Below are 27,712 nucleotides of genomic sequence, written 5' to 3' on the forward strand. Positions count from 1 at the left end.
CGCAGGATAGGATTAGATACACGGCTCAGCAGACAGTATCACACAGGATAGGATTAGATACACGGCTCAGCAGTCAGTATCACACAGGATAGGATTAGATACACGGCTCAGCAGTCAGTATCACACAGGATAGGATTAGATACAAGGCACACCAGACAGTATCACACAGGAGAGGATTAGATACACAGCTCAGCAGACAGTATCACACAGGATAGGATTAGATACACGGCTCAGCAGTCAGTATCACACAGGATAGGATTAGATACACGGCTCAGCAGTCAGTATCACACAGGATAGGATTAGATACAAGGCACACCAGACAGTATCACACAGGAGAGGATTAGATACACGGCTCAGCAGTCAGTATCACACAGGATAGGATTAGATACACGGCTCAGCAGTCAGTATCACACAGGATAGGATTAGATACAAGGCTCACCAGACAGTATCACACAGGAGAGGATTAGATACATGGCTCAGCAGTCAGTATCACACAGGAGAGGATTAGATACAAGGCTCACCAGTCAGTATCACACAGGAGAGGATTAGATACACGGCTCAGCAGACAGTATCACACAGGATAGGATTAGATACACGGCTCAGCAGTCAGTATCACACAGGATAGGATTAGATACAAGGCTCACCAGACAGTATCACACAGGAGAGGATTAGATACATGGCTCAGCAGTCAGTATCACACAGGAGAGGATTAGATACACGGCTCAGCAGTCAGTATCACACAGGATAGGATTAGATACACGGCTCAGCAGTCAGTATCACACAGGATAGGATTAGATACAAGGCACACCAGACAGTATCACACAGGAGAGGATTAGATACACGGCTCAGCAGTCAGTATCACACAGGATAGGATTAGATACACGGCTCAGCAGTCAGTATCACACAGGATAGGATTAGATACAAGGCTCACCAGACAGTATCACACAGGAGAGGATTAGATACATGGCTCAGCAGTCAGTATCACACAGGAGAGGATTAGATACAAGGCTCACCAGTCAGTATCACACAGGAGAGGATTAGATACACGGCTCAGCAGACAGTATCACACAGGAGAGGATTAGATACACGGCTCAGCAGACAGTATCACACAGGATAGGTTTAGATACAAGGCTCACCAGACAGTATCACACAGGAGAGGATTAGATACAGTGGGGAAAAAAAGTATTTAGTCAGTCAGCAATAGTGCAAGTTCCACCACTTAAAAAGATGAGAGGCGTCTGTAATTTACATCATAGGTAGACCTCAACTATGGGAGACAAACTGAGAAAAAAAAATCCAGAAAATCACATTGTCTGTTTTTTTTTCATTTTATTTGCATATTATGGTGGAAAATAAGTATTTGGTCAGAAACAAGCAATCAAGATTTCTGGCTCTCACAGACCTGTAACTTCTTCTTTAAGAGTCTCCTCTTTCCTCCACTCATTACCTGTAGTAATGGCACCTGTTTAAACTTGTTATCAGTATAAAAAGACACCTGTGCACACCCTCAAACAGTCTGACTCCAAACTCCACTATGGTGAAGACCAAAGAGCTGTCAAAGGACACCAGAAACAAAATTGTAGCCCTGCACCAGGCTGGGAAGACTGAATCTGCAATAGCCAACCAGCTTGGAGTGAAGAAATCAACTGTGGGAGCAATAATTAGAAAATGGAAGACATACAAGACCACTGATAATCTCCCTCGATCTGGTGCTCCACGCAAAATCCCACCCCGTGGGGTCAGAATGATCACAAGAACGGTGAGCAAAAATCCCAGAACCACGCGGGGGGACCTAGTGAATGAACTGCAGAGAGCTGGGACCAATGTAACAAGGCCTACCATAAGTAACACACTACGCCACCATGGACTCAGATCCTGCAGTGCCAGACGTGTCCCACTGCTTAAGCCTGTACATGTCCGGGCCCGTCTGAAGTTTGCTAGAGAGCATTTGGATGATCCAGAGGAGTTTTGGGAGAATGTCCTATGGTCTGATGAAACCAAACTGGAACTGTTTGGTAGAAACACAACTTGTCGTGTTTGGAGGAAAAAGAATACTGAGTTGCATCCATCAAACACCATACCTACTGTAAAGCATGGTGGTGGAAACATCATGCTTTGGGGCTGTTTCTCTGCAAAGAGGCCAGGATGACTGATCCGGGTACATGAAAGAATGAATGGGGCCATGTATCGTGAGATTTTGAGTGCAAACCTCCTTCCATCAGCAAGGGCATTGAAGATGAAACGTGGCTGGGTCTTTCAACATGACAATGATCCAAAGCACACCGCCAGGGCAACGAAGGAGTGGCTTCGTAAGAAGCATTTCAAGGTCCTGGAGTGGCCTAGCCAGTCTCCAGATCTCAACCCTATAGAAAACCTTTGGAGGGAGTTGAAAGTCCGTGTTGCCAAGCGAAAAGTCAAAAACATCACTGCTCTAGAGGAGATCTGCATGGAGGAATGGGCCAACATACCAACAACAGTGTGTGGCAACCTTGTGAAGACTTACATAAAACGTTTGACCTCTGTCATTGCCAACAAAGGATATATCACAAAGTATTGAGATGAAATTTTGTTTCTGACCAAATACTTATTTTCCACCATAATGTGCAAATAAAATGAAAAAAAAACAGACAATGTGATTTTCTGGATTTTTTTTTCTCAGTTTGTCTCCCATAGTTGAGGTCTACCTATGATGTAAATTACAGACGCCTCTCATCTTTTTAAGTGGTGGAACTTGCACTATTGCTGACTGACTAAATACTTTTTTTTCCCACTGTACATGGCTCAGCAGTCAGTATCATAGAATCATAGAATCGTAGAGTTGGAAGAGACCTCCTGGGCCATCTGGTCCAACCCCCTGCTCAAAGCAGGATTCGCTAAATCATCCCAGTCAGATGTCTGTCCAGCCTCTGTTTGAAGACTTCCATTGAAGGAGAACTCACCACTTCTCATGGCAGCCTGTTCCACTCATTGATCACTCTAAAAGTTTTTTCTAATATCTAATCTGTGTCTCCTCTCATTCAGTTTCATCCCATTGCTTCTAGTCTTTCCTTGTGCAAATGAGAATAAAGTTGATCCTTCTACAATGTGACAGCCCTTTAGATATTTGTAGACAGCTATTAAGTCTCCTCTCAGTCTTCTCTTTTGCAAACTAAACATTCCCAAATCCTGCAACCTTTCCTCATAAGACAGGGTTTGCAGACCGGTCACCATTCTGGTCGCTCTTTTCTGAACTTGCTGCAGTTTCTTGATGTCTTTTTTAAAATGTGGTGCCCAAAACTGGACACAATATTCCAGATGAGGTCTGACCAAAGAGGAGTAGAGGGAAATAATGACTTCACGTGATCTAGACTGTATGCTTCTGTTAATACATCCTAGAATTGCATTTCCCTTTTTTGCTGCTGCATCACACTGTTGACTCATATTCAGTCTGTGATCTATTAGTATACCCAAGTCTTTATCACATGTGCTGTTGCTCAGCCCTATTCCTCCCATTCTGTATATGCTTTTTTCATTTTTATTGCCCAGATGTAGTACTTTGCATTTCTCCCTGTTAAAAACCATTCTGTTAGTTGCTGCCCACTTCTCCAGTTTATTTAAATCTTTTTGAATCCTCTCTCTCTCTTCTCTAGTATTAGCTATCCCTCCTAGCTTTGTGTCATCAGCAAATTTAATCAGTTTACCCTCAATTCCTTCATCTAAATCGTTGATAAAGATGTTGAACAATACAGGGCCCAGGACAGAGCCCTGTGGTACCCCACTTGAGACATTCTTCCAACTGGATGTGCAGCCATTTACGACCACTCTTTGGGTCCGATCACTAAGCCAGTTATGAATCCACCTAACAGTTGCCTTGTCCATTCCATACTTAGTCATTTTTTCAATAAGGATTGTATGAGATACTTTGTCAAATGCTTTGCTGAAGTCAAGATATACTATATCTACAACATTTCCCTGATCCACCCAATCAGTGATTCCGTCATAGAAGGAAATTAAGTTAGTCTGACATGACTTATTAGTTACAAACCCATGCTGACTCTGTTTAATCACTTCATTCTTATCCAAGGTACTGACATACATGTTGTTTAATAATTTGTTCAAAGATCTTTCCTGGTATAGAAGTCAGAATCACCGGCCTATAGTTGCCTGGGTCCACCTTCTTCCTCTTTTTGAAGATAGGAACAACATTTGCTCTTCTCCAATCTTCTGGGACTTCTCCTGTTCTCCAAGAATTTTCAAAGATTATGAAGAGGGGTTCAAAAATTTCTTCTGCTATCTCCTTCAGTACTCTGGGGTGTAATTCATCTGGACCTGGAGACTTGAATTCATTTAGGTTAGCTAAGTGTTTCCTCACTATCTTTCTGTTTATAGATATCCTGGATTCTTCTATTCCCTTAATAGGACAGTGAAGAATAGTTGATGTTACATTTCCTTTCTGAGAGAAAACAGATGCAAAATAGGAATTTAAAAGTTCGGCCTTCTCAACATCCTGTCTTACCATTTCATCATTTTCATCCTGTAAAAATCCTATAGCATCTTTGACTTTTCTTTTACTTTTGACATATCCCCAAAATCCTTTATTATTGCTTTTGACATCTCCTGCAAGCCCCAATTCATTGTCAGCTTTAGATAATCTGATTTGTGTCACACAGGATAGGATTAGATACACTGGCTCATGCTGCACATTTTCCCGAATGATCATGTGTAATGACCTTCTATACCAGTACATGATGGGGGCAGTAGTTCTATGCCCTCTCATATCTGTGCCGCTTCCTCCCTCAAGAAGTGTTGGCAAAACATGGTGGTTGAGGTGGAGGACACGCAGCGTTCATGGAGGCCTCTGATCACTTGTATTCACAATGTCATTCACTTTCTGACATCGTGCTCATTAATCAGATCAGCAGCTGCTAATAGATGGTCACATTCCCAATTATTGACTCTACTTATATCATGATCTTCACTGCTTTAGACTTGATGGTGCAGTGATATTTATTATTGATTTAATGCACTGGCACTTTATCAGTTTTCACATTAAATCTCAAGTTTCCATTTGCACTTTATTGCCGGCCATGGTGTTTATTACAATCCTGTATTCCCTGGGGTGTAATGTTTGGTTATTAGGTGCATTTAGTGACATTGTGGCTCTTTCTCGGACCCTTCACCTCCATTGTATCTGCATTTCTGTGATGGTTTGTTGCAGGTTACCAGGTTTTGCTATTATCCATCTGACTTTTGTTAGTTTGTTTCATATTTCACTATCACTCTGTTATTATGTTCGTCCCCCCTGTATTTCTGCCTGGTGCCCAGCAGGGGTCTTTCCATCTATTAATATCCTGGCAGTGTCAGGTTTTCCAGTTACTTCCAAAGAGGGGACAGCAAACACGGATCCCCTCACCCCCGCATGACTCTCGACGCCATATTTTCTCCGCACAGGGGTCAAAAGTTGCAGCCCCTCGTGTCCCCCCTGTAATTCCCTGTAGACTGGCTGCAGTGCTGCTGTCACCATGAGCAATGTCACCTATCATATCTCCAGCCTGCTGGAGAAGATGACGTCCAGTGACAAGGACTTCAGGTGAGGAGGGGGCCTGGAAGGGACCGCAGGGCAGGGGATGTACGTAGGATGACATCTATGGATAGAAATGCTACAGTCATCTGGAAATAATGGGGGCACAGGTGCTCGCCATTCCTACGTCACCCCGACGCACGTTCCTGGATTTCATGTATTCTGAAGACATTTTTATAGCAGTGGCCCTTTAAGTAGAGAACTGATTGCCAAGTAGATGGAATTTCGCAAGACAAATAATACTGCAGGAGCATTATAATGAGATATTAATGTATAACGATGTCCTCAGTGCTGGAGACACCTGGTCGGGGGGTAGGGAGATTTCCACACTTCTGATCCAGCACCCGGTTTACTCTATAAACTACAGTCAGGTTAATATGGCTGATCACAGAGAACAGTAGATACCATTCAATGATAAAATGTCGGGAACGTAGCCTGGAGATATTGGATTTGACACTTTCTCTGCTTCCTGTTAAAGGTTCATGGCCACAAATGATCTGATGGTGGAGCTGCAGAAGGACTCCATCAAGTTAGATGAGGACAGCGAGAGGAGGGTGGTGAAAATGCTGCTGAAGCTGCTGGAAGACAAAAACGGAGAGGTGCAGAACTTAGCAGTGAAGTGGTGAGAGAGGTGTGGGGACCTAGTGACCCTCCTGTTCATTGTCTGCAATTTCATGACTTCCCCATCAGCTCCTAAACATCACTCATGGTCTTTATACCCTTCTACCCTCTTTTCTCCACACTACTTTCACAGTTTATGTCCCTCTTTCTCCAGTTCTCCATCATACTTTCAAAGTTAAGGTCCCTCTATCTCCACCATATATTCACATTTAAGGTCCCTCTCTCTCCAACTCTCCACCATACATAAACAGTTGAGGTCCTTCTCACTGCAAGTCCCCCCCATACTTTCATAGTTGATGTCCCTCTTTCTCCAGTTGTCCACAATACTTTCAAAGTTGAGGTCCCTCTATCTCCACCTCTCCACCATACATTCACAGTTGAGGTCCCTCTATCTCCAAGTCCCCCTGTACATTCAGAGTAGAGGTCTTTGTCTCTCTAAGTCCCCCCATACATTCACAGTAGAGGTCTTTGTCTCTCTAAGTCCCCACCATACATTCACAGTTGAGGTCCCTTTATATCCACCTCTCCACCATACATTCACAGTTGAGGTCCCTCTATCTCCAAGTCCCCCCGTACATTCAGAGTAGAGGTCTTTGTCTCTCTAAGTCCCCCCATACATTCACAGTAGAGGTCTTTGTCTCTCTAAGTCCCCACCATACATTCACAGTTGAGGTCCCTTTATATCCACCTCTCCACCATACATTCACAGTTGAGGTCCCTTTATATCCACCTCTCCACCATACATTCACAGTTGAGGTCCCTCTATCTCCAAGTCCCCCCGTACATTCACAGTAGAGGTCTTTGTCTCTCTAAGTCCCCACCATACATTCACAGTTGAGGTCCCTTTATATCCACCTCTCCACCATACATTCACAGTTGAGGTCCCTATATCTCCAAGTCCCCACCATACATTCACAATAGAAGACCCTCTATCTTCAGTTCTCCACCATACATTCACAGTTGAGGGCGTCTGTCACTGTGCGGTGCATATTATAGAGCTGCACAGCCCACCAGATAAAACTATGGGCTTCACTAATAGGCTGTGAATCAGACACATTGCATCTCATGTATCTGTGTGAATGGCGTCCTATGCAAACCTTATTAGTGTGCATTGTTTTCTACTAGGCAGCCAACCCCTCCATAATCTGGTAGATGTGGGGTTGCTGTTTTTATCAGTAGCTTGCACCTGTGTTGCCTCTTGCTTTTATTAATGGAGGCCTGCTGCATCCTGCTAGTAGTGCACTTGTTCATCAAACAGGGTTTTGGAAAGGCCGCATCTGTATGCTATGTGAGGTCCCTTTATCTCCAAGTCTCCACCATACATTCACAGTTTAGGTCCCTCTATCTCCACATTTCCACCATACATTCACAGTTGAGGTCCCTCTCTCTCCAAGTCTCCACCACACATTCACAATTGAGGTCCCTCTATCTTCAGTTCTCCACCATACATTCACAGTTGAGGTTTCTCTATCTCCACCATACATTCACAGTTGAGGTCTCTCAATCTCCAAGTCCCCACCATACATTCACAGTTGAGGTCTCTCAATCTCCAAGTCCCCACCATACATTCACAGTTGAGGTCCCTCTATCTCTACCTCTCAACCATATATTCACAGTTGAGGCCCCTCTATCTCCAAGTCCCCACCATACATTCACAGTTGAGGTCCCTCTATCTCCAAGTCCCCACCATACATTCACAATTGAAGGCCCTCTATCTTCAGTTCTCCACCATACATTCACAATTGAAGGCCCTCTATCTTCAGTTCTCCACCATACATTCACAATTGAGGTCCCTCTATCTTCAGTTCTCCACCATACATTCACAATTGAGGTCCCTCTATCTTCAGTTCTGCACCATACATTCACAATTGAGGGCCCTCGATCTTCAGTTCTCCACCATACATTCACAGTTGAGGTCTCTCAATCTCCAAGTCCCCACCATACATTCACAGTTGAGGTCCCTCTATCTTCAGTTCTCCACCATACATTCACAGTTGAGGGCCCTCTATCTTCAGTTCTCCACCATACATTCACAGTTGAGGTCTCTCAATCTCCAAGTCCCCACTATACATTCACAGTTGAGGGCCCTCTATCTTCAGTTCTCCACCATACATTCACAGTTGAGGGCCCTCTATCTTCAGTTCTCCACCATACATTGACAGTTGAGGTCTCTCAATCTCCAAGTCCCCACTATACATTCACAGTTGAGGTCCCTCTATCTCCAAGTCCCCACTATACATTCACAGTTGAGGTCCCTCTATCTTCAGTTCTCCACCATACATTCACAGTTGAGGGCCCTCTATCTTTAGTTCTCCACCATACATTCACAGTTGAGGTCTCTCAATCTCCAAGTCCCCACTATACATTCACAGTTGAGGTCCCTCTATCTCCAAGTCCCCACCATACATTCACAGTTGAGGTCCCTCTATCTCCAAGTCCCCACCATACATTCACAGTTGAGGTCCCTCTATCTCCAAGTCTCCACCATACATTCACAGTTGAGGTCCCTCTACCTTCAGTTCTGCACCATACATTCACAGTTATTGAGGTCCTACAAGCCCCACATGTAAAGGATAACCAATCAGTTACACATATGTGGCTTTTTCATGCCTCCATATTTCCTCTATTCCTGAATTTGAATGTTGGTTTTGACTCCCATGGCTTTCTGCAGCCTGGGACCTCTGGTGGGAAAAGTGAAGGAGCATCAGGTGGAGATGATTGTGGATACTCTGTGCAGTAACATGCTATCCGAGAAGGAACAGCTGAGAGATATCTGCAGCATCGGACTAAAGACTGTTATATTGGAACTTCCCGCAGCAAGCTCAGGTACACACCGGGGAACAATGGGGAAAATTTGGAAACATCAGAGGAGAGACATAAACTTTTGGTGATGAAACTTAGGGTTAGTAATGTAATGTATGTACACAGTGACTGCACCAGCAGAATAGTGAGTGCTGCTCTGGGGTACAATACAGGATGTAACTCAGGATCAGTAATGTATGTATACAGTAACTGCACCAGCAGAATAGTGAGTGCAGCTCTGGGGTATGGCCCCTTACCAGCCTGAAAATACCAGACCCAGCTGTTTGCTTTAGCTTGGCTGGTTGTAAAGAAAAAAAAAAAATGGGGGGGGCACACCATTTTTTATTATTTATAGTGGGGACCTCTTTTCTTGATAATCAGCCATCATAAAGCTGACAGCTGGGGGTTGCAGCCCGCTGCTGTCAGTTTTTTTCTGGCTGGTTATCAAATATAGAAGATGCCCCCACACCGTTTTTTTTTATTTATGTACAGCATAGGTGCCAGCTGATGAATACTCCCATCAGCTGGTGCCTGCACTTGTTGTTATCAGCAACAGCAGGTGTAGCCTGATGGGAGTAGTACTCTCCCATTAGCTGATGCCTATGACTGGAGGTAACCTTTTTACCGCTGGTCACAGCTGTCGGTTCACGTTGTCAACGGACAGCATGGGAGCTGCAGCGCTCTGACCGGTGGTAATGAGATTACCGTCAATAAGAGCCACCGGTGTTTATCCCGCTGTCATGCAGATGACAGCGTGGGAAATACCTGATGTTCGGGGTACCGAACCTGAACAGTAACATGGACTTCCTGGAGAAGTCCATGTTTGGTGTCCGTTCCCGAACAGTAGATGTTTGGTATGGACCCCGAACTTTACTGCTCGAGTTCACCCATCTCTACTCAGGATCAGTAATTAATGTAATGTATGAACACAGTGACTGCACCAGCAGAATAGTGAGTGCAGCTCTGGAGTATAATACAGGATGTAACTCAGGATCAGTAATGTAATGTATGTACACAGTGACTGCACCAGCAGAATAGTGAGTGCAGCTCTGGAGTATAATACAGGATGTAACTCAGGATCAGTAATGTAATGTATGTACACAGTGACTGCACCAGCAGAATAGTGAGTGCAGCTCTGGAGTATAATACAGGATGTAACTCAGGATCAGTAATGTAATGTAATTACACAGTGACTGCACCAGCAGAATAGAGAGTGCAGCTCTGGAGTATAATACAGGATGTAACTCAGGATCAGTAATGTAATGTATGTACACAGTGACTGCTCCAGCAGAATAGAGTGCAGCTCTGGAGTATAATACAGGAGGTAACTCAGGATCACTATTGTAATGTATGTACACAGTGACTGCTCCAGCAGAATAGAGAGTACAGCTCTGGAGTATAATACAGGATGTAACTCAGGATCAGTAATGTAATGTATGTACACAGTGACTGCACCAGCAGAATAGTGAGTGCAGCTCTGGAGTATAATACAGGATGTAACTCAGGATCAGTAATGTAATGTATGTACACAGTGACTGCACCAGCAGAATAGTGAGTGCAGCTCTGGAGTATAATACAGGATGTAACTCAGGATCAGTAATGTAATGTAATTACACAGTGACTGCACCAGCAGAATAGAGAGTGCAGCTCTGGAGTATAATACAGGATGTAACTCAGGATCAGTAATGTAATGTATGTACACAGTGACTGCACCAGCAGAATAGTGAGTGCAGCTCTGGAGTATAATACAGGATGTAACTCAGGATCAGTAATGTAATGTAATTACACAGTGACTGCACCAGCAGAATAGAGAGTGCAGCTCTGGAGTATAATACAGGATGTAACTCAGGATCAGTAATGTAATGTATGTACACAGTGACTGCTCCAGCAGAATAGAGAGTGCAGCTCTGGAGTATAATACAGGAGGTAACTCAGGATCACTATTGTAATGTATGTACACAGTGACTGCTCCAGCAGAATAGAGAGTACAGCTCTGGAGTATAATACAGGATGTAACTCAGGATCAGTAATGTAATGTATGTACACAGTGACTGCACCAGCAGAATAGTGAGTGCAGCTCTGGAGTATAATACAGGATGTAACTCAGGATCAGTAATGTAATGTATGTACACAGTGACTGCACCAGCAGAATAGTGAGTGCAGCTCTGGAGTATAATACAGGATGTAACTCAGGATCAGTAATGTAATGTAATTACACAGTGACTGCACCAGCAGAATAGAGAGTGCAGCTCTGGAGTATAATACAGGATGTAACTCAGGATCAGTAATGTAATGTATGTACACAGTGACTGCTCCAGCAGAATAGAGAGTGCAGCTCTGGAGTATAATACAGGAGGTAACTCAGGATCACTATTGTAATGTATGTACACAGTGACTGCTCCAGCAGAATAGAGAGTACAGCTCTGGAGTATAATACAGGATGTAACTCAGGAGCAGTAATGTAATGTATGTACACAGTGACTGCACCAGCAGAATAGTGAGTGCAGCTCTGGAGTATAATATAGGATGTAACTAAGGATCAGTAATGTAATGTATGTACACAGTGACTGCACCAGCAGAATAGTGAGTGCAGCTCTGGGGTATAATACAGGAGGTAACTCAGGATCAGTAATGTAATGTATGTACACAGTGACTGCACCAGCAGAATAGTGAGTGCAGCTCTGGAGTATAATAGAGGATGTAACTCAGGATCAGTAATGTAATGTATGTACACAGTGACTGCACCAGCAGAATAGTGAGTGCAGCTCTGGAGTATAATACAGGATGTAACTCAGGATCAGTAATGTAATGTAATTACACAGTGACTGCACCAGCAGAATAGAGAGTGCAGCTCTGGAGTATAATACAGGATGTAACTCAGGATCAGTAATGTAATGTATGTACACAGTGACTGCTCCAGCAGAATAGAGAGTGCAGCTCTGGAGTATAATACAGGAGGTAACTCAGGATCACTATTGTAATGTATGTACACAGTGACTGCTCCAGCAGAATAGAGAGTACAGCTCTGGAGTATAATACAGGATGTAACTCAGGAGCAGTAATGTAATGTATGTACACAGTGACTGCACCAGCAGAATAGTGAGTGCAGCTCTGGAGTATAATATAGGATGTAACTAAGGATCAGTAATGTAATGTATGTACACAGTGACTGCACCAGCAGAATAGTGAGTGCAGCTCTGGGGTATAATACAGGAGGTAACTCAGGATCAGTAATGTAATGTATGTACACAGTGACTGCACCAGCAGAATAGTGAGTGCAGCTCTGGAGTATAATACAGGAGGTAACTCAGGATCAGTAATGTAATGTATGTACACAGTGACTGCTCCAGCAGAATAGAGAGTGCAGCTCTGGAGTATAATACAGCATGTAACTCAGGATCAGTAATGTAATGTATGTACACAGTGACTGCACCAGCAGAATAGTGAGTGCAGCTCTGGGGTATAATACAGGATGTAAATCAGGATCAGTAATGTAATGTATGTACACAGTGAGTGCACCAGCAGAATAGTGAGTGCAGCTCTGGAGTATAATACAGCATGTAACTCAGGATCAGTAATGTAATGTATGTACACAGTGACTGCACCAGCAGAATAGTGAGTGCAGCTCTGGGGTATAATACAGGATGTAACTCAGGATCAGTAATGTAATGTATGTACACAGTGACTGCACCAGCAGAATAGTGAGTGCAGCTCTGGAGTATAATACAGGATGTAACTCAGGATCAGTAATGTAATGTATGTGCACAGTGACTGCACCAGCAGAATAGTGAGTGCAGCTCTGGGGTATAATACAGGATGTAACTCAGGATCAGTAATGTAATGTATGTATACAGTGACTGCACCAGCAGAATAGTGAGTGCAGCTCTGGAGTATAATACAGGATGTAACTCAGGATCAGTAATGTAATGTATGTACACAGTGACTGCACCAGCAGAATAGTGAGTGCAGCTCTGTGGTATAATACAGGATGTAACTCAGGATCAGTAGGATAATGCATATTATTAATACATTTTCATGGTTTTCCTGCAGGCTCTACTTTAGCCGCCAATGTGTGCAGGAAGATCACAGGGCAACTCACTGGAGCTATAGGAAAGCAGGATGATGCTGCTGTGCAGCTAGAGGCTCTTGATATATTGTCGGACATGTTGGGAAGGTGAGATGATTTGTTATAGTGAGTTTTTTTCGTTACCATCAAAATAAAGCCGCACTGTGTAGCGCTATAGCATGCAAACGTGAAATATATGACTCTCATTACTGCACTAGGAAATTTGAAAATTGAGAATACTTATTTCATATGTTCTCAATTTTTCAGCTTTTCTAGTGCAGCAATGCTATTCATATTTCACGTTGTTATGCTATAGCGCCACAGAGTGCGGCTTTATTTTGTTGGTTATAGATGGAGATGGCTGCTCTTAGTAAGCGCCTGTGCACACCTGATTTCTCTTTGGAAGTGACAGTCAGTTTTTTTATATTTGAGTTTATTTTTGTTGTGGCCCCGATCTCATCTCCTCTTTGTCCCCAGCAGATTGGGGGGAGCGCTCTACTCCTTCCACCCGTCCATCCTGAGCTGTCTGCTGCCTCAGCTCACCAGTCCTCGTCTTGCAGTGAGGAAGAGAGCGGTGCTGGCGCTGGGGCACCTGGTGCAAACCTGCAATGGAAACCTGTTCACAGAACTTCTGGAACATCTGGTGGCAGAAATGAAAAAGAACGAATCCACATCTACCACTAGAACGTATATTCAGTGTGTGGCCGCTGTCAGCACGCAGGCAGGACACCGACTGGGTAAGGAAGGCACCATGGTACCAATGCATAGTGTAGGAACATTGTCATTTATTACCTCCTCCCGTTATACAGAAATAGTCCCCCTCATCCCATCTGTCCTCTCTACAGGGCCACATCTAGAGAGAATAGTGCCCCTAGTGGTGGGGTTCTGTAAGGTGGAAGATGATGAGCTGCAAGAGCAGTGTTTCCAGGCTCTGGACTCCTTCATCAGACGCTGCCCCAAAGAAATCTCACCTTATGTCCCCATAGTAATTGATTTATGTCTGAAGTATATTTCTTATGACCCTAACTACAACTATGATAGTGAAGAGGAAGAGGAGACAATGGAGACAGAAAGTGAAGAAGAACCAGGTATGACCCTCAAATACTGCCTCTATGTACAAGAATATAACTACTATAATACTGCCCCCTATGTACAAGAATATAACTACTATAATACTGCCCCCTATGTACAAGGATATAATTACTATAATACTGTTCATATATACAAGAATATAACTACTATAATACTGCCCCTATGTATAAGAATATAACTACTATAATACTGCTCCTATGTACAAGAATATATCTACTATAATACAGCCCCTATGTACAAGAATATAACTACTATAATACTGCCCCCTATGTACAAGAATATAACTACTATAATACTGCCCCTATGTACAAGAATATAACTACTATAATACTGCCCCTTATGTACAAGAATATAACTACTATAAAACTGCTCCTATGTACAAGAATATATCTACTATAATACTGCCCCCTATGTACAAGAATACAACTACTATAATACTGCCCCATGTACAAGAATATAACTACTATAATACTGCCCCTATGTACAAGAATATAACTACTATAATACTGCTCCTATATACAAGAATATAACTACTATAATACTGTCCCTATGTACAAGAATATAACTACTATAATACTGTCCCTATGTACAAGAATATATCTACTATAATACTGCCCCTATGTACAAGAATATAACTACTATAATACTGCTCCCTATGTACAAGAATATATCTACTATAATACTGCCCCTATGTACAAGAATATAACTACTATAATACTGCCCCTATGTACAAGAATATAACTACTATAATACTGCTCCTATGTACAAGAATATAACTACTATAATACTGCCCCTATGTACAAGAATATAACTACTATAATACTGCCCCTATGTACAAGAATATAACTACTATAATACTGCCCCTATGTACAAGAATATAACTACTATAATACTGCCTCTATGTACAATAATATAACTACTATAATACTGCCCCCTATGTACAAGAATATAACTACTATAATACTGCCCCCTATGTACAAGGATATAACTACTATAATACTGTTCATATGTACAAGAATATAACTACTATAATACTGCTCCTATATACAAGAATATAACTACTATAATACTGCCCCGATGTACAATAATATAACTGCTATAATACTGCTCCTATGTACAAGAATATAACTACTATAATACTGCTCCTATGTACAAGAATATAACTACTATAATACTGCCCCTATGTACAAGAATATAACTACTATAATACTGCTCCTATGTACAAGAATATAACTACTATAATACTGCTCCTATGTACAAGAATATAACTACTATAATACTGCTCCTATGTACAAGAATATAACTACTATAATACTGCCTCTATGTACAAGAATATAACTACTATAATACTGCCCCCTATGTACAAGAATATAACTACTATAATACTGCTCCTATGTACAAGAATATAACTACTATAATACTGCCTCTATGTACAAGAATATAACTACTATAATACTGCCCCCTATGTACAAGAATATAACTACTATAATACTGCTCCTATGTACAAGAATATAACTACTATAATACTGCTCCTATGTACAAGAATATAACTACTATAATACTGCTCCTATGTACAAGAATATAACTACTATAATACTGCCCCTATGTACAAGAATATAACTACTATAATACTGCCCCTATGTACAGTAGAATATAACTACTATAATACTGCCCCTATGTACAGTAGAATATAGCTACTATAATACTGCCCCTATGTACAAGAATATAACTACTATAATACTGCTCCTATGTACAAGAATATAACTACTATAATACTGCTCCTATGTACAAGAATATAACTACTATAATACTGCCCCTATGTACAAGTATATAACTACTACAGTATAATACTGCTCCTATGTACAAGAATATAACTAATATAACTACTATAATACTGACCCTATGTACAAGAATATAACTACTATAATACTGCCTCTTATGTACAAGAATATAACTACTATAACACTGCCTCTTATGTACAAGAATATAACTTCTATAATACTGCTCCTATGTACAAGAATGTAACTACTATAATACTGCTCCTATATACAAGAATGTAACTACTATAATACTGCTCCTATGTACAAGAATATAACTACTATAATACTGCTCCTATATACAAGAATATAACTACTATAATACTGCCTCCTATGTACAGTAGAATATAACTACTATAATACTGCCCCTATGTACAAGTATATAACTACTACAGTATAATACTGCTCCTATGTACAAGAATATAACTAATATAACTACTATAATACTGACCCTATGTACAAGAATATAACTACTATAATACTGCCTCTTATGTACAAGGATATAACTACTATAATACTGCCTCCTATGTACAAGAATATAACTACTATAATACTGCCCCCTATGTACAGTAGAATATACAGTGGGGCAAAAAAGTATTTAGTCAGTCAGCAATAGTGCAAGTTCCACCACTTAAAAAGATGAGAGGCGTCTGTAATTTACATCATAGGTAGACCTCAACTATGGGAGACAAACTGAGAAAAAAAAATCCAGAAAATCACATTGTCTGTTTTTTTTTTTCCTTTTATTTGCATATTATGGTGGAAAATAAGTATTTGGTCAGAAACAAGCAATCAAGATTTCTGGCTCTCACAGACCTGTAACTTCTTCTTTAAGAGTCTCCTCTTTCCTCCACTCATTACCTGTAGTAATGGCACCTGTTTAAACTTGTTATCAGTATAAAAAGACACCTGTGCACACCCTCAAACAGTCTGACTCCAAACTCCACTATGGTGAAGACCAAAGAGCTGTCAAAGGACACCAGAAACAAAATTGTAGCCCTGCACCAGGCTGGGAAGACTGAATCTGCAATAGCCAACCAGCTTGGAGTGAAGAAATCAACTGTGGGAGCAATAATTAGAAAATGGAAGACATACAAGACCACTGATAATCTCCCTCGATCTGGTGCTCCACGCAAAATCCCACCCCGTGGGGTCAGAATGATCACAAGAATGGTGAGCAAAAATCCCAGAACCACACGGGGGGACCTAGTGAATGAACTGCAGAGAGCTGGGACCAATGTAACAAGGCCTACCATAAGTAACACACTACGCCACCATGGACTCAGATCCTGCAGTGCCAGACGTGTCCCACTGCTTAAGCCTGTACATGTCCGGGCCCGTCTGAACTTTGCTAGAGAGCATTTGGATGATCCAGAGGAGTTTTGGGAGAATGTCCTATGGTCTGATGAAACCAAACTGGAACTGTTTGGTAGAAACACAACTTGTCATGTTTGGAGGAAAAAGAATACTGAGTTGCATCCATCAAACACCATACCTACTGTAAAGCATGGTGGTGGAAACATCATGCTTTGGGGCTGTTTCTCTGCAAAGGGGCCAGGACGACTGATCCGGGTACATGAAAGAATGAATGGGGCCATGTATCGTGAGATTTTGAGTGCAAACCTCCTTCCATCAGCAAGGGCATTGAAGATGAAACGTGGCTGGGTCTTTCAACATGACAATGATCCAAAGCACACCACCAGGGCAACGAAGGAGTGGCTTCGTAAGAAGCATTTCAAGGTCCTGGAGTGGCCTAGCCAGTCTCCAGATCTCAACCCTATAAAAAACCTTTGGAGGGAGTTGAAAGTCCGTGTTGCCAAGCGAAAAGCCAAAAACATCACTGCTCTAGAGGAGATCTGCATGGAGGAATGGGCCAACATACCAACAACAGTGTGTGGCAACCTTGTGAAGACTTACAGAAAACATTTGACCTCTGTCATTGCCAACAAAGGATATATCACAAAGTATTGAGATGAAATTTTGTTTCTGACCAAATACTTATTTTCCACCATAATATGCAAATAAAATGAAAAAAAAAACAGACAATGTGATTTTCTGGATTTTTTTTCCTCAGTTTGTCTCCCATAGTTGAGGTCTACCTATGATGTAAATTACAGACGCCTCTCATCTTTTTAAGTGGTGGAACTTGCACTATTGCTAACTGACTAAATACTTTTTTGCCCCACTGTAACTACTATAATACTGCCCCTATGTACAAGAATATAACTACTATAATACTTCCCCTATGTACAAGTATATAACTACTATAGTATAATACTGCTCCTATGTACAAGAATATAACTACTATAATACTGCCCCTATGTACAAGAATATAACTACTATAATACTGCCCCCTATGTACAAGAATATAACTACTATAATACTGTCCCCTATGTACAAGAATATAACTACTATAATACTGCCCCCTATGTACAAGAATATAACTACTATAATACTGCCCCCCTATGTACAGTAGAATATAACTACTATAATACTGCCCCTATATACAAGAATATAACTACTGTGGTGTAGTGACCACTATGTCAGCTAGGGGGCGCTGTGTGGGTGTCCCAGGACGGGTGTACAGGCACATTCAGTGTGGTAACAGGAGCAGGGTCCTAAATGACCATTATGGGTCTCAAGGTGGGTGGCCTTGGGATGCAGGCTCCAGGGTGTATTGATCAGCAGAGGTACTGCTGATATTTCTGTTACACTGTGTCAGGGAAGCCTGTGTGTGTCTATGTGCAATACAACCTTTAGTGATGTCATAGCCATGTGATCACCTGTGGGTGTGGTTACAGGGCTATGTAATTGAGGTGTTTGGCACTTGTGAGAGAGTCTGTCTGAGTGTGGACAGACTTCCCTGTGTCCAGGTGGGACACTACAGAAAGTTGTATATGGGGAAGACTACACCTCCCAGCATGTGCTGAGACTCTCGGTCCGAGTCTCCAACCACGGACATTTGTGTTCTTTTGCCTAAACTAGAGGCTATTTTGGTGATATGCAGATTAATGGTTTATGATGCAAATAAACCTCATGAACTTTGGGAAGAACCTGTCGCATATTTGTCTCCTGCTGCACCTAAGCTAGTCGAATCCCTACACTACTATAATACTGCCTCTTATGTACAAGAATATAACTACTATAATACTGCTCCTATGTTCAAGAATATAACTACTATAATACTGCCCCCTATGTACAAGAATATAACTACTATAATACTGCCCCTATGTACAAGAATATAACTACTATAATACTGCCCCATATGTACAAGAATATAACTACTATAATACTGCCCCTATGTACAAGAATATAACTACTATAATACTGCTCCCTATGTACAATAATATAACTACTATAATACTGCCTCTTATGTACAAGAATATAACTACTATAATACTGCTCCTATGTTCAAGAATATAACTGATATAATACTGCCCCTATGTACAAGAATATAACTACTATAATACTGCTCCTATGTACAAGAATATAAGTACTATAATACTGCTCCTATGTACACGAATATAACTACTATAATACTGCCACTATGTACAAGAATATAACTACTATAATACTGCCCCCTATGTACAAGAATATAACTACTATAATACTGCCCCCTATATACAAGAATATAACTACTATAATACTGCTCCTATGTTCAAGAATGACTACTATAATACTGCTCCTATGTACAAGAATATAACTACTATAATACTGCTCCTATGTACAAGAATATAAGTACTATAATACTGCTCCCTATGTACAAGAATATAACTTCTATAATACTGCTCCTATGAACAAGAATATAACTACTATAATACTGCCCCTATGTACAAGAATATAACTACTATAATACTGCCCCCTATGTACAGTAGAATATAACTACTATAATACTGCCCCTATGTTCAGTAGAATATAACTACTATAATACTGCCTCCTATGTAAAAGAATATAACTACTATAATACTGCTCCTATGTTCAAGAATGACTACTATAATACTGCTCCTATGTACAAGAATATAACTACTATAATATTGCCCCTATGTACAAGACTATAACTACTATAATACTGCCCCCTATGTACAGTAGAATATAACTACTATAATACTGCCCCATATGTACAGTAGAATATAACTACTATAATACTGCCCCTATGTACAGTAGAATAAAACTACTATAATACTGCCTCCTATGTACAGTATAATATAACTACTATAATACTGCCTCATATGTACAGTAGAATATAACTACTATAATACTGCCCCTATGTACAAGAATATAACTACTATAATACTGCCTCCTATGTACAAGAATATAACTACTATAATACTGCTCCTATGTGCAAGAATATAACTACTATAATACTACCTCTATGTGCAAGAATATAACTACTATAATACTGCCCCCTATGTACAGTAGAATATAACTACTATAATCCTGCCCCTATGTACAGTAGAATATAACTACTATAATCCTGCCCCTATGTACAAGAATATAACTACTATAACACTGCCTCCTATGTACAAGAATATAACTACTGTAATACTGCCTCCTATGTACAAGAATATAACTACTGTAATACTGCCCCCTATGTACTGGAATATAACTACTATAATACTGCCCCTATGTACAAGAATATAACTACTGTAATACTGCCTCCTATGTACAAGAATATAACTACTGTAATACTGCCCCCTATGTACTGGAATTTAACTACTATAATACTGCTCCTATGTACAAGAATATAACTACTATAATACTGCCCTCTATGTACAAGAATATAACTACTATAATACTGCCCCTATGTACAAGAATATAACTACTATAATACTGCTCCTATGTCCAAGAATATAACTACTATAATACTGCCCCTATGTACAAGAATATAACTTCTATAATACTGCCCCCTATGTACAAGAATATAACTACTATAATACTGCCCTCTATGTACAAGAATATAACTACTGTAATACTGCCCTCTATGTACAAGAATATAACTTCTATAATACTGCCCCCTATGTACAAGAATATAACTACTATAATACTGCCCTCTATGTACAAGAATATAACTACTGTAATACTGCCCTCTATGTACAAGAATATAACTACTGTAATACTGCCCCCTATGTACAAGAATATAACTACTGTAATACTGCCCCCTATGTACAGGAATATAACTACTATAATACTGCCTCTATGTACAGGAATATAACTACTATAATACTGCCCTCTATGTACAAGAATATAACTACTGTAATACTGCCCTCTATGTACAAGAATATGACTACTGTAATACTGCCCCCTATGTACAGGAATATAACTACTATAATACTGCCTCTATGTACAGGAATATAACTACTATAATACTGCCTCTATGTACAGGAATATAACTACTATAATACTGCCTCTATGTATAGGAATATAACTACTATAATACTGCCTCTATGTACAGGAATATAACTACTATAATACTGCTCTCTATGTACAGGAATATAACTACTATAATACTGCCCTCTATGTACAAAAATATAACTACTGTAATACTGCCCTCTATGTACAAGAATATGACTACTGTAATACTGCCCCCTATGTACAGGAATATAACTACTATAATACTGCCTCTATGTACAGGAATATAACTACTATAATACTGCCTCTATGTATAGGAATATAACTACTATAATACTGCCTCTATGTACAGGAATATAACTACTATAATACTGCTCTCTATGTACAGGAATATAACTACTATAATACTGCCCTCTATGTACAAGAATATAACTACTATAATACTGCCCCTATGTACAAGAATATAACTACTATAATACTGCCCCTATGTACAAGAATATAACTACTATAATACTGCCCCTATGTACAAGAATATAACTACTATAATACTGCTCCTATGTACAAGAATATAACTACTATAATACTGCCCCTATGTACAAGAATATAACTACTATAATACTGCCCCTATGTACAAGAATATAACTACTATAATACTGCCTCTATGTACAAGAATATAACTACTATAATACAGCTCCTATGTACAAGAATATAACTACTATAATACTGCCTCTATGTACAAGAATATAACTACTATAATACTGCCTCTATGTACAAGAATATAACTACTATAATACAGCTCCTATGTACAAGAATATAACTACTATAATACTGCCCCCTATGTACAAGAATATAACTACTATAATACTGCCTCTATGTGCAAGAATATAACTACTATAATACTGCCTCTATGTACAAGAATATAACTACTATAATACTGCTCCCTATGTACAAGAATATAACTACTATAATACTGCCCCTATGTACAAGAATATAACTACTATAATACTGCTCCTATGTACAAGAATATAACTACTATAATACTGCCCCTATGTACAAGAATATAACTACTATAATACTGTTCCTATGTACAAGAATATAACTACTATAATACTGCCCCCTATGTACAAGAATATAACTACTATAATACTGCCTCTATGTGCAAGAATATAACTACTATAATACTGCCTCTATGTACAAGAATATAACTACTATAATACTGCCCCCTATGTACAAGAATATAACTACTATAATACTGCCTCTATGTACAAGAATATAACTACTATAATACAGCTCCTATGTACAAGAATATAACTACTATAATACTGCCCCCTATGTACAAGAATATAACTACTATAATACTGCCTCTATGTACAAGAATATAACTACTATAATACAGCTCCTATGTACAAGAATATAACTACTATAATACTGCCTCTATGTACAAGAATATAACTACTATAATACTGCCTCTATGTACAGCAGAATATAAATATTGCTGTTGGTTTGGTGTCTCTAGAGAGTGATGAAGAATACAGCGATGATGATGATATGAGCTGGAAAGTGAGGCGCTCAGCTGCTAAGTGCCTGGAGACTCTGATCACCGCCAGACCCGATCTTCTATCAGAATTTAATAGGTCAGCGGCTCCAGCGATTATTTCACGATTTAAGGAAAGAGAGGAGAACGTAAAGGCGGACATCTTCTCTGCGTACATCGCGATGCTACGGCAGACGCGCTGCTCTCACAGCTGCAGACAGAATGTGGAGGCCACAGATAAGGGGGACAGTCCTCTCAGTGCTCTGCAGAAACAGGTGACCAAAGTCGGGAGGTCAAGCCAAGAGCCTTCTAAATCCCTCACCGCTTGTTGGTCACCACCTTGATTTCCTTCCTTCCTAGGTCCCATCGGTGATGAAGTCTCTCCAGAAACTGCTCAGGGATAAGAGCATCAAGTCTCGTCAGGGATGTTTTGCAGTTCTTACAGAGCTGACCGGTGCCCTTCCCGGCTGCCTTTCCCAGCATATCCCTGCACTGGTTCCAGGTAGGACTCAATGATCTCCATAGACAGCACTGAGTGGAGAAGTCTTCTAGTGTCATCAAGTGGCCATATGTTTCCACCGATAGGTCTCGCTTTCTCCTTGACGGACAAAGGCAGCAGCTCCAACATGCGCCTGGATACGCTGATGTTCCTTCACGTCATCCTCAGCTGTCACCCCCCCGAATGCTTCCAGCCTCACCTTCCAGCCCTCTTACCTCCGGTGGTCACCTGTATTTCTGACACCTTCTACAAGATCACCTCGGAAGCCTTGCTGGTGGCTCAACAGTTGGTTAAAGTGATCCGACCGCTGGACCAGGCCAAAGTACCCGAGCCTTCACCCTATACCAAAGAGCTATTCAGTGCCACATTGAAAAGATTGCAGGCGACAGATATTGACCAGGAGGTGAAGGAGAGGGCTTTGTCTTGCATGGGTCATCTCATAAGTCATCTTGGATACCAACTGGGGAATGATCTCCCATCCACTCTCCTGCTCATCCTTGAACGTCTCCGCAATGAAATCACAAGACTGACGGCAGTGAGGGTTTTCACCCTTATTGCAGGATCTCCTCTGAAGATTGACCTGCGGCCTTTGCTGAAGGACGCACTGCCGATTCTAGCCTCCTTTTTACGCAAGAACCAGCGATCCCTTAGGCTAGGAACAGTATCGGCCCTTGAGGTGTTAGTGAGGAACTACAATGACTGTTTGAAGCCCGCCATGTTGGAGCCCGTATTGGAGGAGCTTCCGTCTCTTCTGGCTGAATCAGACATGCATTTGGCTCAGGTGTCTGTAGATTTTCTTACCACCTTGGTATCTGCACATCCGGCTTCTCTTCCGAAACTTAGTGCCCGCATCCTTCCCCAATTGTTCCAGCTGGTGCACTCAGCTCTACTCCAAGGAGGCGCCATGGCGTCCATTCTTTCCTTCTTGCAAGCGCTGGTCATGAGCCACACAGCTCACCTTGGATATGCCGATCTTCTCAAACAACTCACCGGTCCTGTCCAGTCTACTGGGCCCACCCTTCATAAACAGGCCTTCCATTCCGTGGCCAAGTGCGTGGCCACGTTGGCCAGTGCCTGCCCTAAGGAATCTAATGCTTCCATTACCCAATTCATACAAGATGCCAAAAATCCCCGTGTCGGAGACCCTGTGAAGGTGTTGGCATTCTTGACACTGGCAGAAATTGGGCGCAAGCGGAGCCTTGGCAGCCAGCAGAAGGAACTAAAGACTGTGATCCTCGAGGCTTTTGTGTCTCCCAGCGAGGAGGTGAAGTCTGCAGCATCATACGCCCTTGGAAATGCCTGTGTGGGCAGTCCTGCAGATTTTCTGCCCTTCCTGTTGCATGAAATTGGAGGTCAGCTCAGAAGGCAGTATCTGCTCCTCCACTCTCTTAAAGAAGCGCTTACCTGCCTACCCAGCGAGGAGCTGCGACCGTACCAGGAAGATGTCTGGAAACTGCTGCTGGAGCATTGCGAGGCTGCGGAGGAAGGCACTAGGAACGTGGTAGCCGAATGTGTGGGAAAGCTGACCCTTGTGAACCCGGAGCAACTCTTGCCGCGGCTGTGTAAACAGCTGAGCTCAGGTGATTTATACAGCCACGACTAGAGGGATCTCACTACATACAGGTTTATACAGCCACCACTAGAGGGAGCTCAGTGCATACAGATTTATACAGCCACCACTAGAGGGAGCTCACCACAGATTTAAACAGCTACCACTAGAGGGCGCTCACTACATACAGGTTTATACAGTCACCACTAGGGAGAGCTCACTACATACAGGTTTATACAGTCACCACTAGGGAGAGCTCACTACATACAGGTTTATACAGTCACCACTAGGGAGAGCTCACTACATACAGATTTATACAGCCACCACTAGAGGGAGCTCAGTGCATACAGATTTATACAGCCACCACTAGACGGAGCGCACTACAGATTTAAACAGCTACCCCTAGAGGGCGCTCACTACATACAGATTTATACAGCCACCACTAGGGGGAGGTCACTATATACAGCCATCACTAGAGGGAGCTCACTGCATAGATTTATATAGCCATAATTAGAGGGAGCTCACTACGTGCAGATTTTTACATTCACCACTAGGGGGAGTTCACAACATACAGATTATACATTGACCAGTAGGGGGCTCACTACATACAGATTTATACAGCCACCACTAGAAGGAGGTCACTATGTACAGCCATCATTAGAGGGAGCTCACTACGTGCAGATTTTTACATTCACCACTAGGGGGAGCTCACTATGTACAGATTTATACAGACATCATTAGAGAGAGCTCACTACATGTGTATAAAGTTACCACTAGGGGGAGCTCACTACATATTTATAGTCATCATTAGAGGGAGCGCCCTGCAGATGTAAAGAGATCCTGTTGGAATTAATAATAAACCCTGTGTTCCTAAGCTTTTGTAGTTCCCTTAGTGGTGTAATTTACAAGATCAGCATCCACGTGACGGGTCCTCCATGCAGATGGGCTGTGTTTATCTTTTCATCACTTGTTCCCCGATTCGCAGGTTCCCCGCATACTCGCAGCACAGTTGTCACCGCTATCAAATTCACCATATCTGACCAGACGGCTCCCATTGACCCCCTCCTGAAGAATTGCATTGGTAAGGACTGTGAAAATACTGACACCTAGTGGTCACCAACCTGCATTATATGTGTGAATGAAAACCGTAAAGACCTGAATGTAAATAGCTTTTTCTGCGTTTTATTCGCAGGTGATTTCTTAAAACCCCTCCAGGACACGGAGCCCAACGTCCGTCGCGTCACTCTGGTCATGTTTAACTCAGCCGCTCATAATAAACCATCTCTGGTGCGGAAACTTCTGAGCAGAGTCCTTCCGCCTGTATACGAAGAGACCAAAGTACGGAAAGAACTGATCCGTGAGGTGAGGAGACATTTTCATAGCCGTTATCAGATTAGCAGTGCCACATTCAATGCTATAAGGGCTCAATCTTAACAGCGCCACACCTGTCCTCAGGTTGGGTGTGGTATTGCAGCTCAGACCACCATTTAGAAGCACATTGTAGCCACTGACAAAAAAAAAAAATTGGGATTCAATTGTATTTAGTACCTGCAAGGCATTAGCTGATCTTTGCCGGTATTTTCACGGCAGGTGGAGATGGGCCCATTCAAGCACACGGTGGACGATGGCCTGGATGTCCGGAAGGCAGCGTTTGAGTGTATGTACACACTGCTGGAGAGCTGCCTGGACCAGCTGGACATCTACGAGTATCTGAACCACGTGGAGGACGGACTGAAAGATCACTACGACATTAGGGTAACTAAGCCGCGGCTTCCATATAGCCCAGGAAACCATCCAAAATGACCTGTGAAAGACAGCTTGTCTGCACCACGCAAGACTTCTCGGCCCACAACTCTCACTTGTTTTGCAGATGCTTACCTTCATCATCCTCACCCGTTTGGCTACTCTGTGCCCCAGTGCTGTTCTCCAGCGCCTGGACCAGCTCATCGAACCCCTTCGAGCCACATGCACCACCAAGGTATGACTACTGGTAGTACCCAGCCTACAAGCACGTGTGGAGACTGGATACAAGTCCAGAGATTCTCAGCATAGATGGAGTGTAGACCTAGTTGTGATCTGAACAGGGCATAACAGTCAGCCCAATCTTGGATCCTCCCGCACGATACGCAATATGGTCCTTCTGTTCGCAGGTAAAGGCCGGCTCCGTGAAGCAGGAGTTCGAGAAGCAGGATGAGTTGAAGCGTTCGGCTATGAGAACCATCACGGCGCTGCTCACAGTCCCGGAGGTGGAGAACAGCCGCAGTATGGCAGAGTTCCTGATGCAGATCAGAGCCAACCCTGAGCTCTCATCCCTGATGGAGAACATCCAGAAAGACTCTGTGACAGCCTGCAGCACAGAGATGATGGACATCAGCTAAGAGTGACAGCAGCTGAATACGATGGCTAACAAGTGTGACCTCCGCCGGAGCACCGCACCAAGGTGGCTACCGCATTGCATCGATAAGCGCTTCAAAATAGGAAACCAAAGTGTAAGTTTGTGATCATAATAAAATCCTAAAACCCAAACAGATTATAGAGGAAAATAATTATAGAGCAGAAAACGGAGGCTACCAGCAGCCATACTTTATCTAATGAAGTGGGTGCAGGTGGTATTGTCTGGGCAGCCACACTTTATCCAGTGAAGTGGGTTCAGGTGGTATGGTCTGGGGGAGGGGAAGGTGTTGGGAGGTATTGGGCCCCATGCCTTCAAATGCTGCGCTGCTCACTTCTGGATCAGATGGTGAATGGGTCAACAGGTGCAGGACAGGACCCATGCACGATATCTACCGATTGCGCATACGATTAGGCAAGCACCTATTGATG

General features: G+C 41.9%; 1 protein-coding gene across 1 annotated transcript; it reads left to right on the forward strand.

Annotated features, from left to right (window-relative positions):
• The first annotated feature begins 5,295 nt into the window (after positions 1-5,295).
• LOC141088786 (cullin-associated NEDD8-dissociated protein 1-like) lies at positions 5,296-27,408 on the forward strand. The gene is made up of 14 exons (XM_073574956.1): positions 5,296-5,569; positions 6,039-6,182; positions 8,853-9,007; positions 13,034-13,157; positions 13,527-13,786; positions 13,895-14,137; positions 22,824-23,116; positions 23,202-23,343; positions 23,427-24,920; positions 25,875-25,970; positions 26,082-26,251; positions 26,480-26,644; positions 26,760-26,867; positions 27,040-27,408. Exons 1-14 carry the CDS (start codon positions 5,502-5,504, stop codon positions 27,265-27,267), a joined length of 3,690 nt encoding a protein of 1,229 aa, XP_073431057.1. The 5' UTR covers positions 5,296-5,501; the 3' UTR covers positions 27,268-27,408.
• The last annotated feature ends 304 nt before the right edge of the window (positions 27,409-27,712 follow it).

This window comes from Dendrobates tinctorius, unplaced genomic scaffold, assembly GCF_039654945.1.
Source record: "Dendrobates tinctorius isolate UK_male_01 unplaced genomic scaffold, ASM3965494v1 ptg000041l, whole genome shotgun sequence".
In the NCBI taxonomy this organism is placed as follows: Eukaryota; Metazoa; Chordata; class Amphibia; order Anura; family Dendrobatidae; genus Dendrobates; species Dendrobates tinctorius.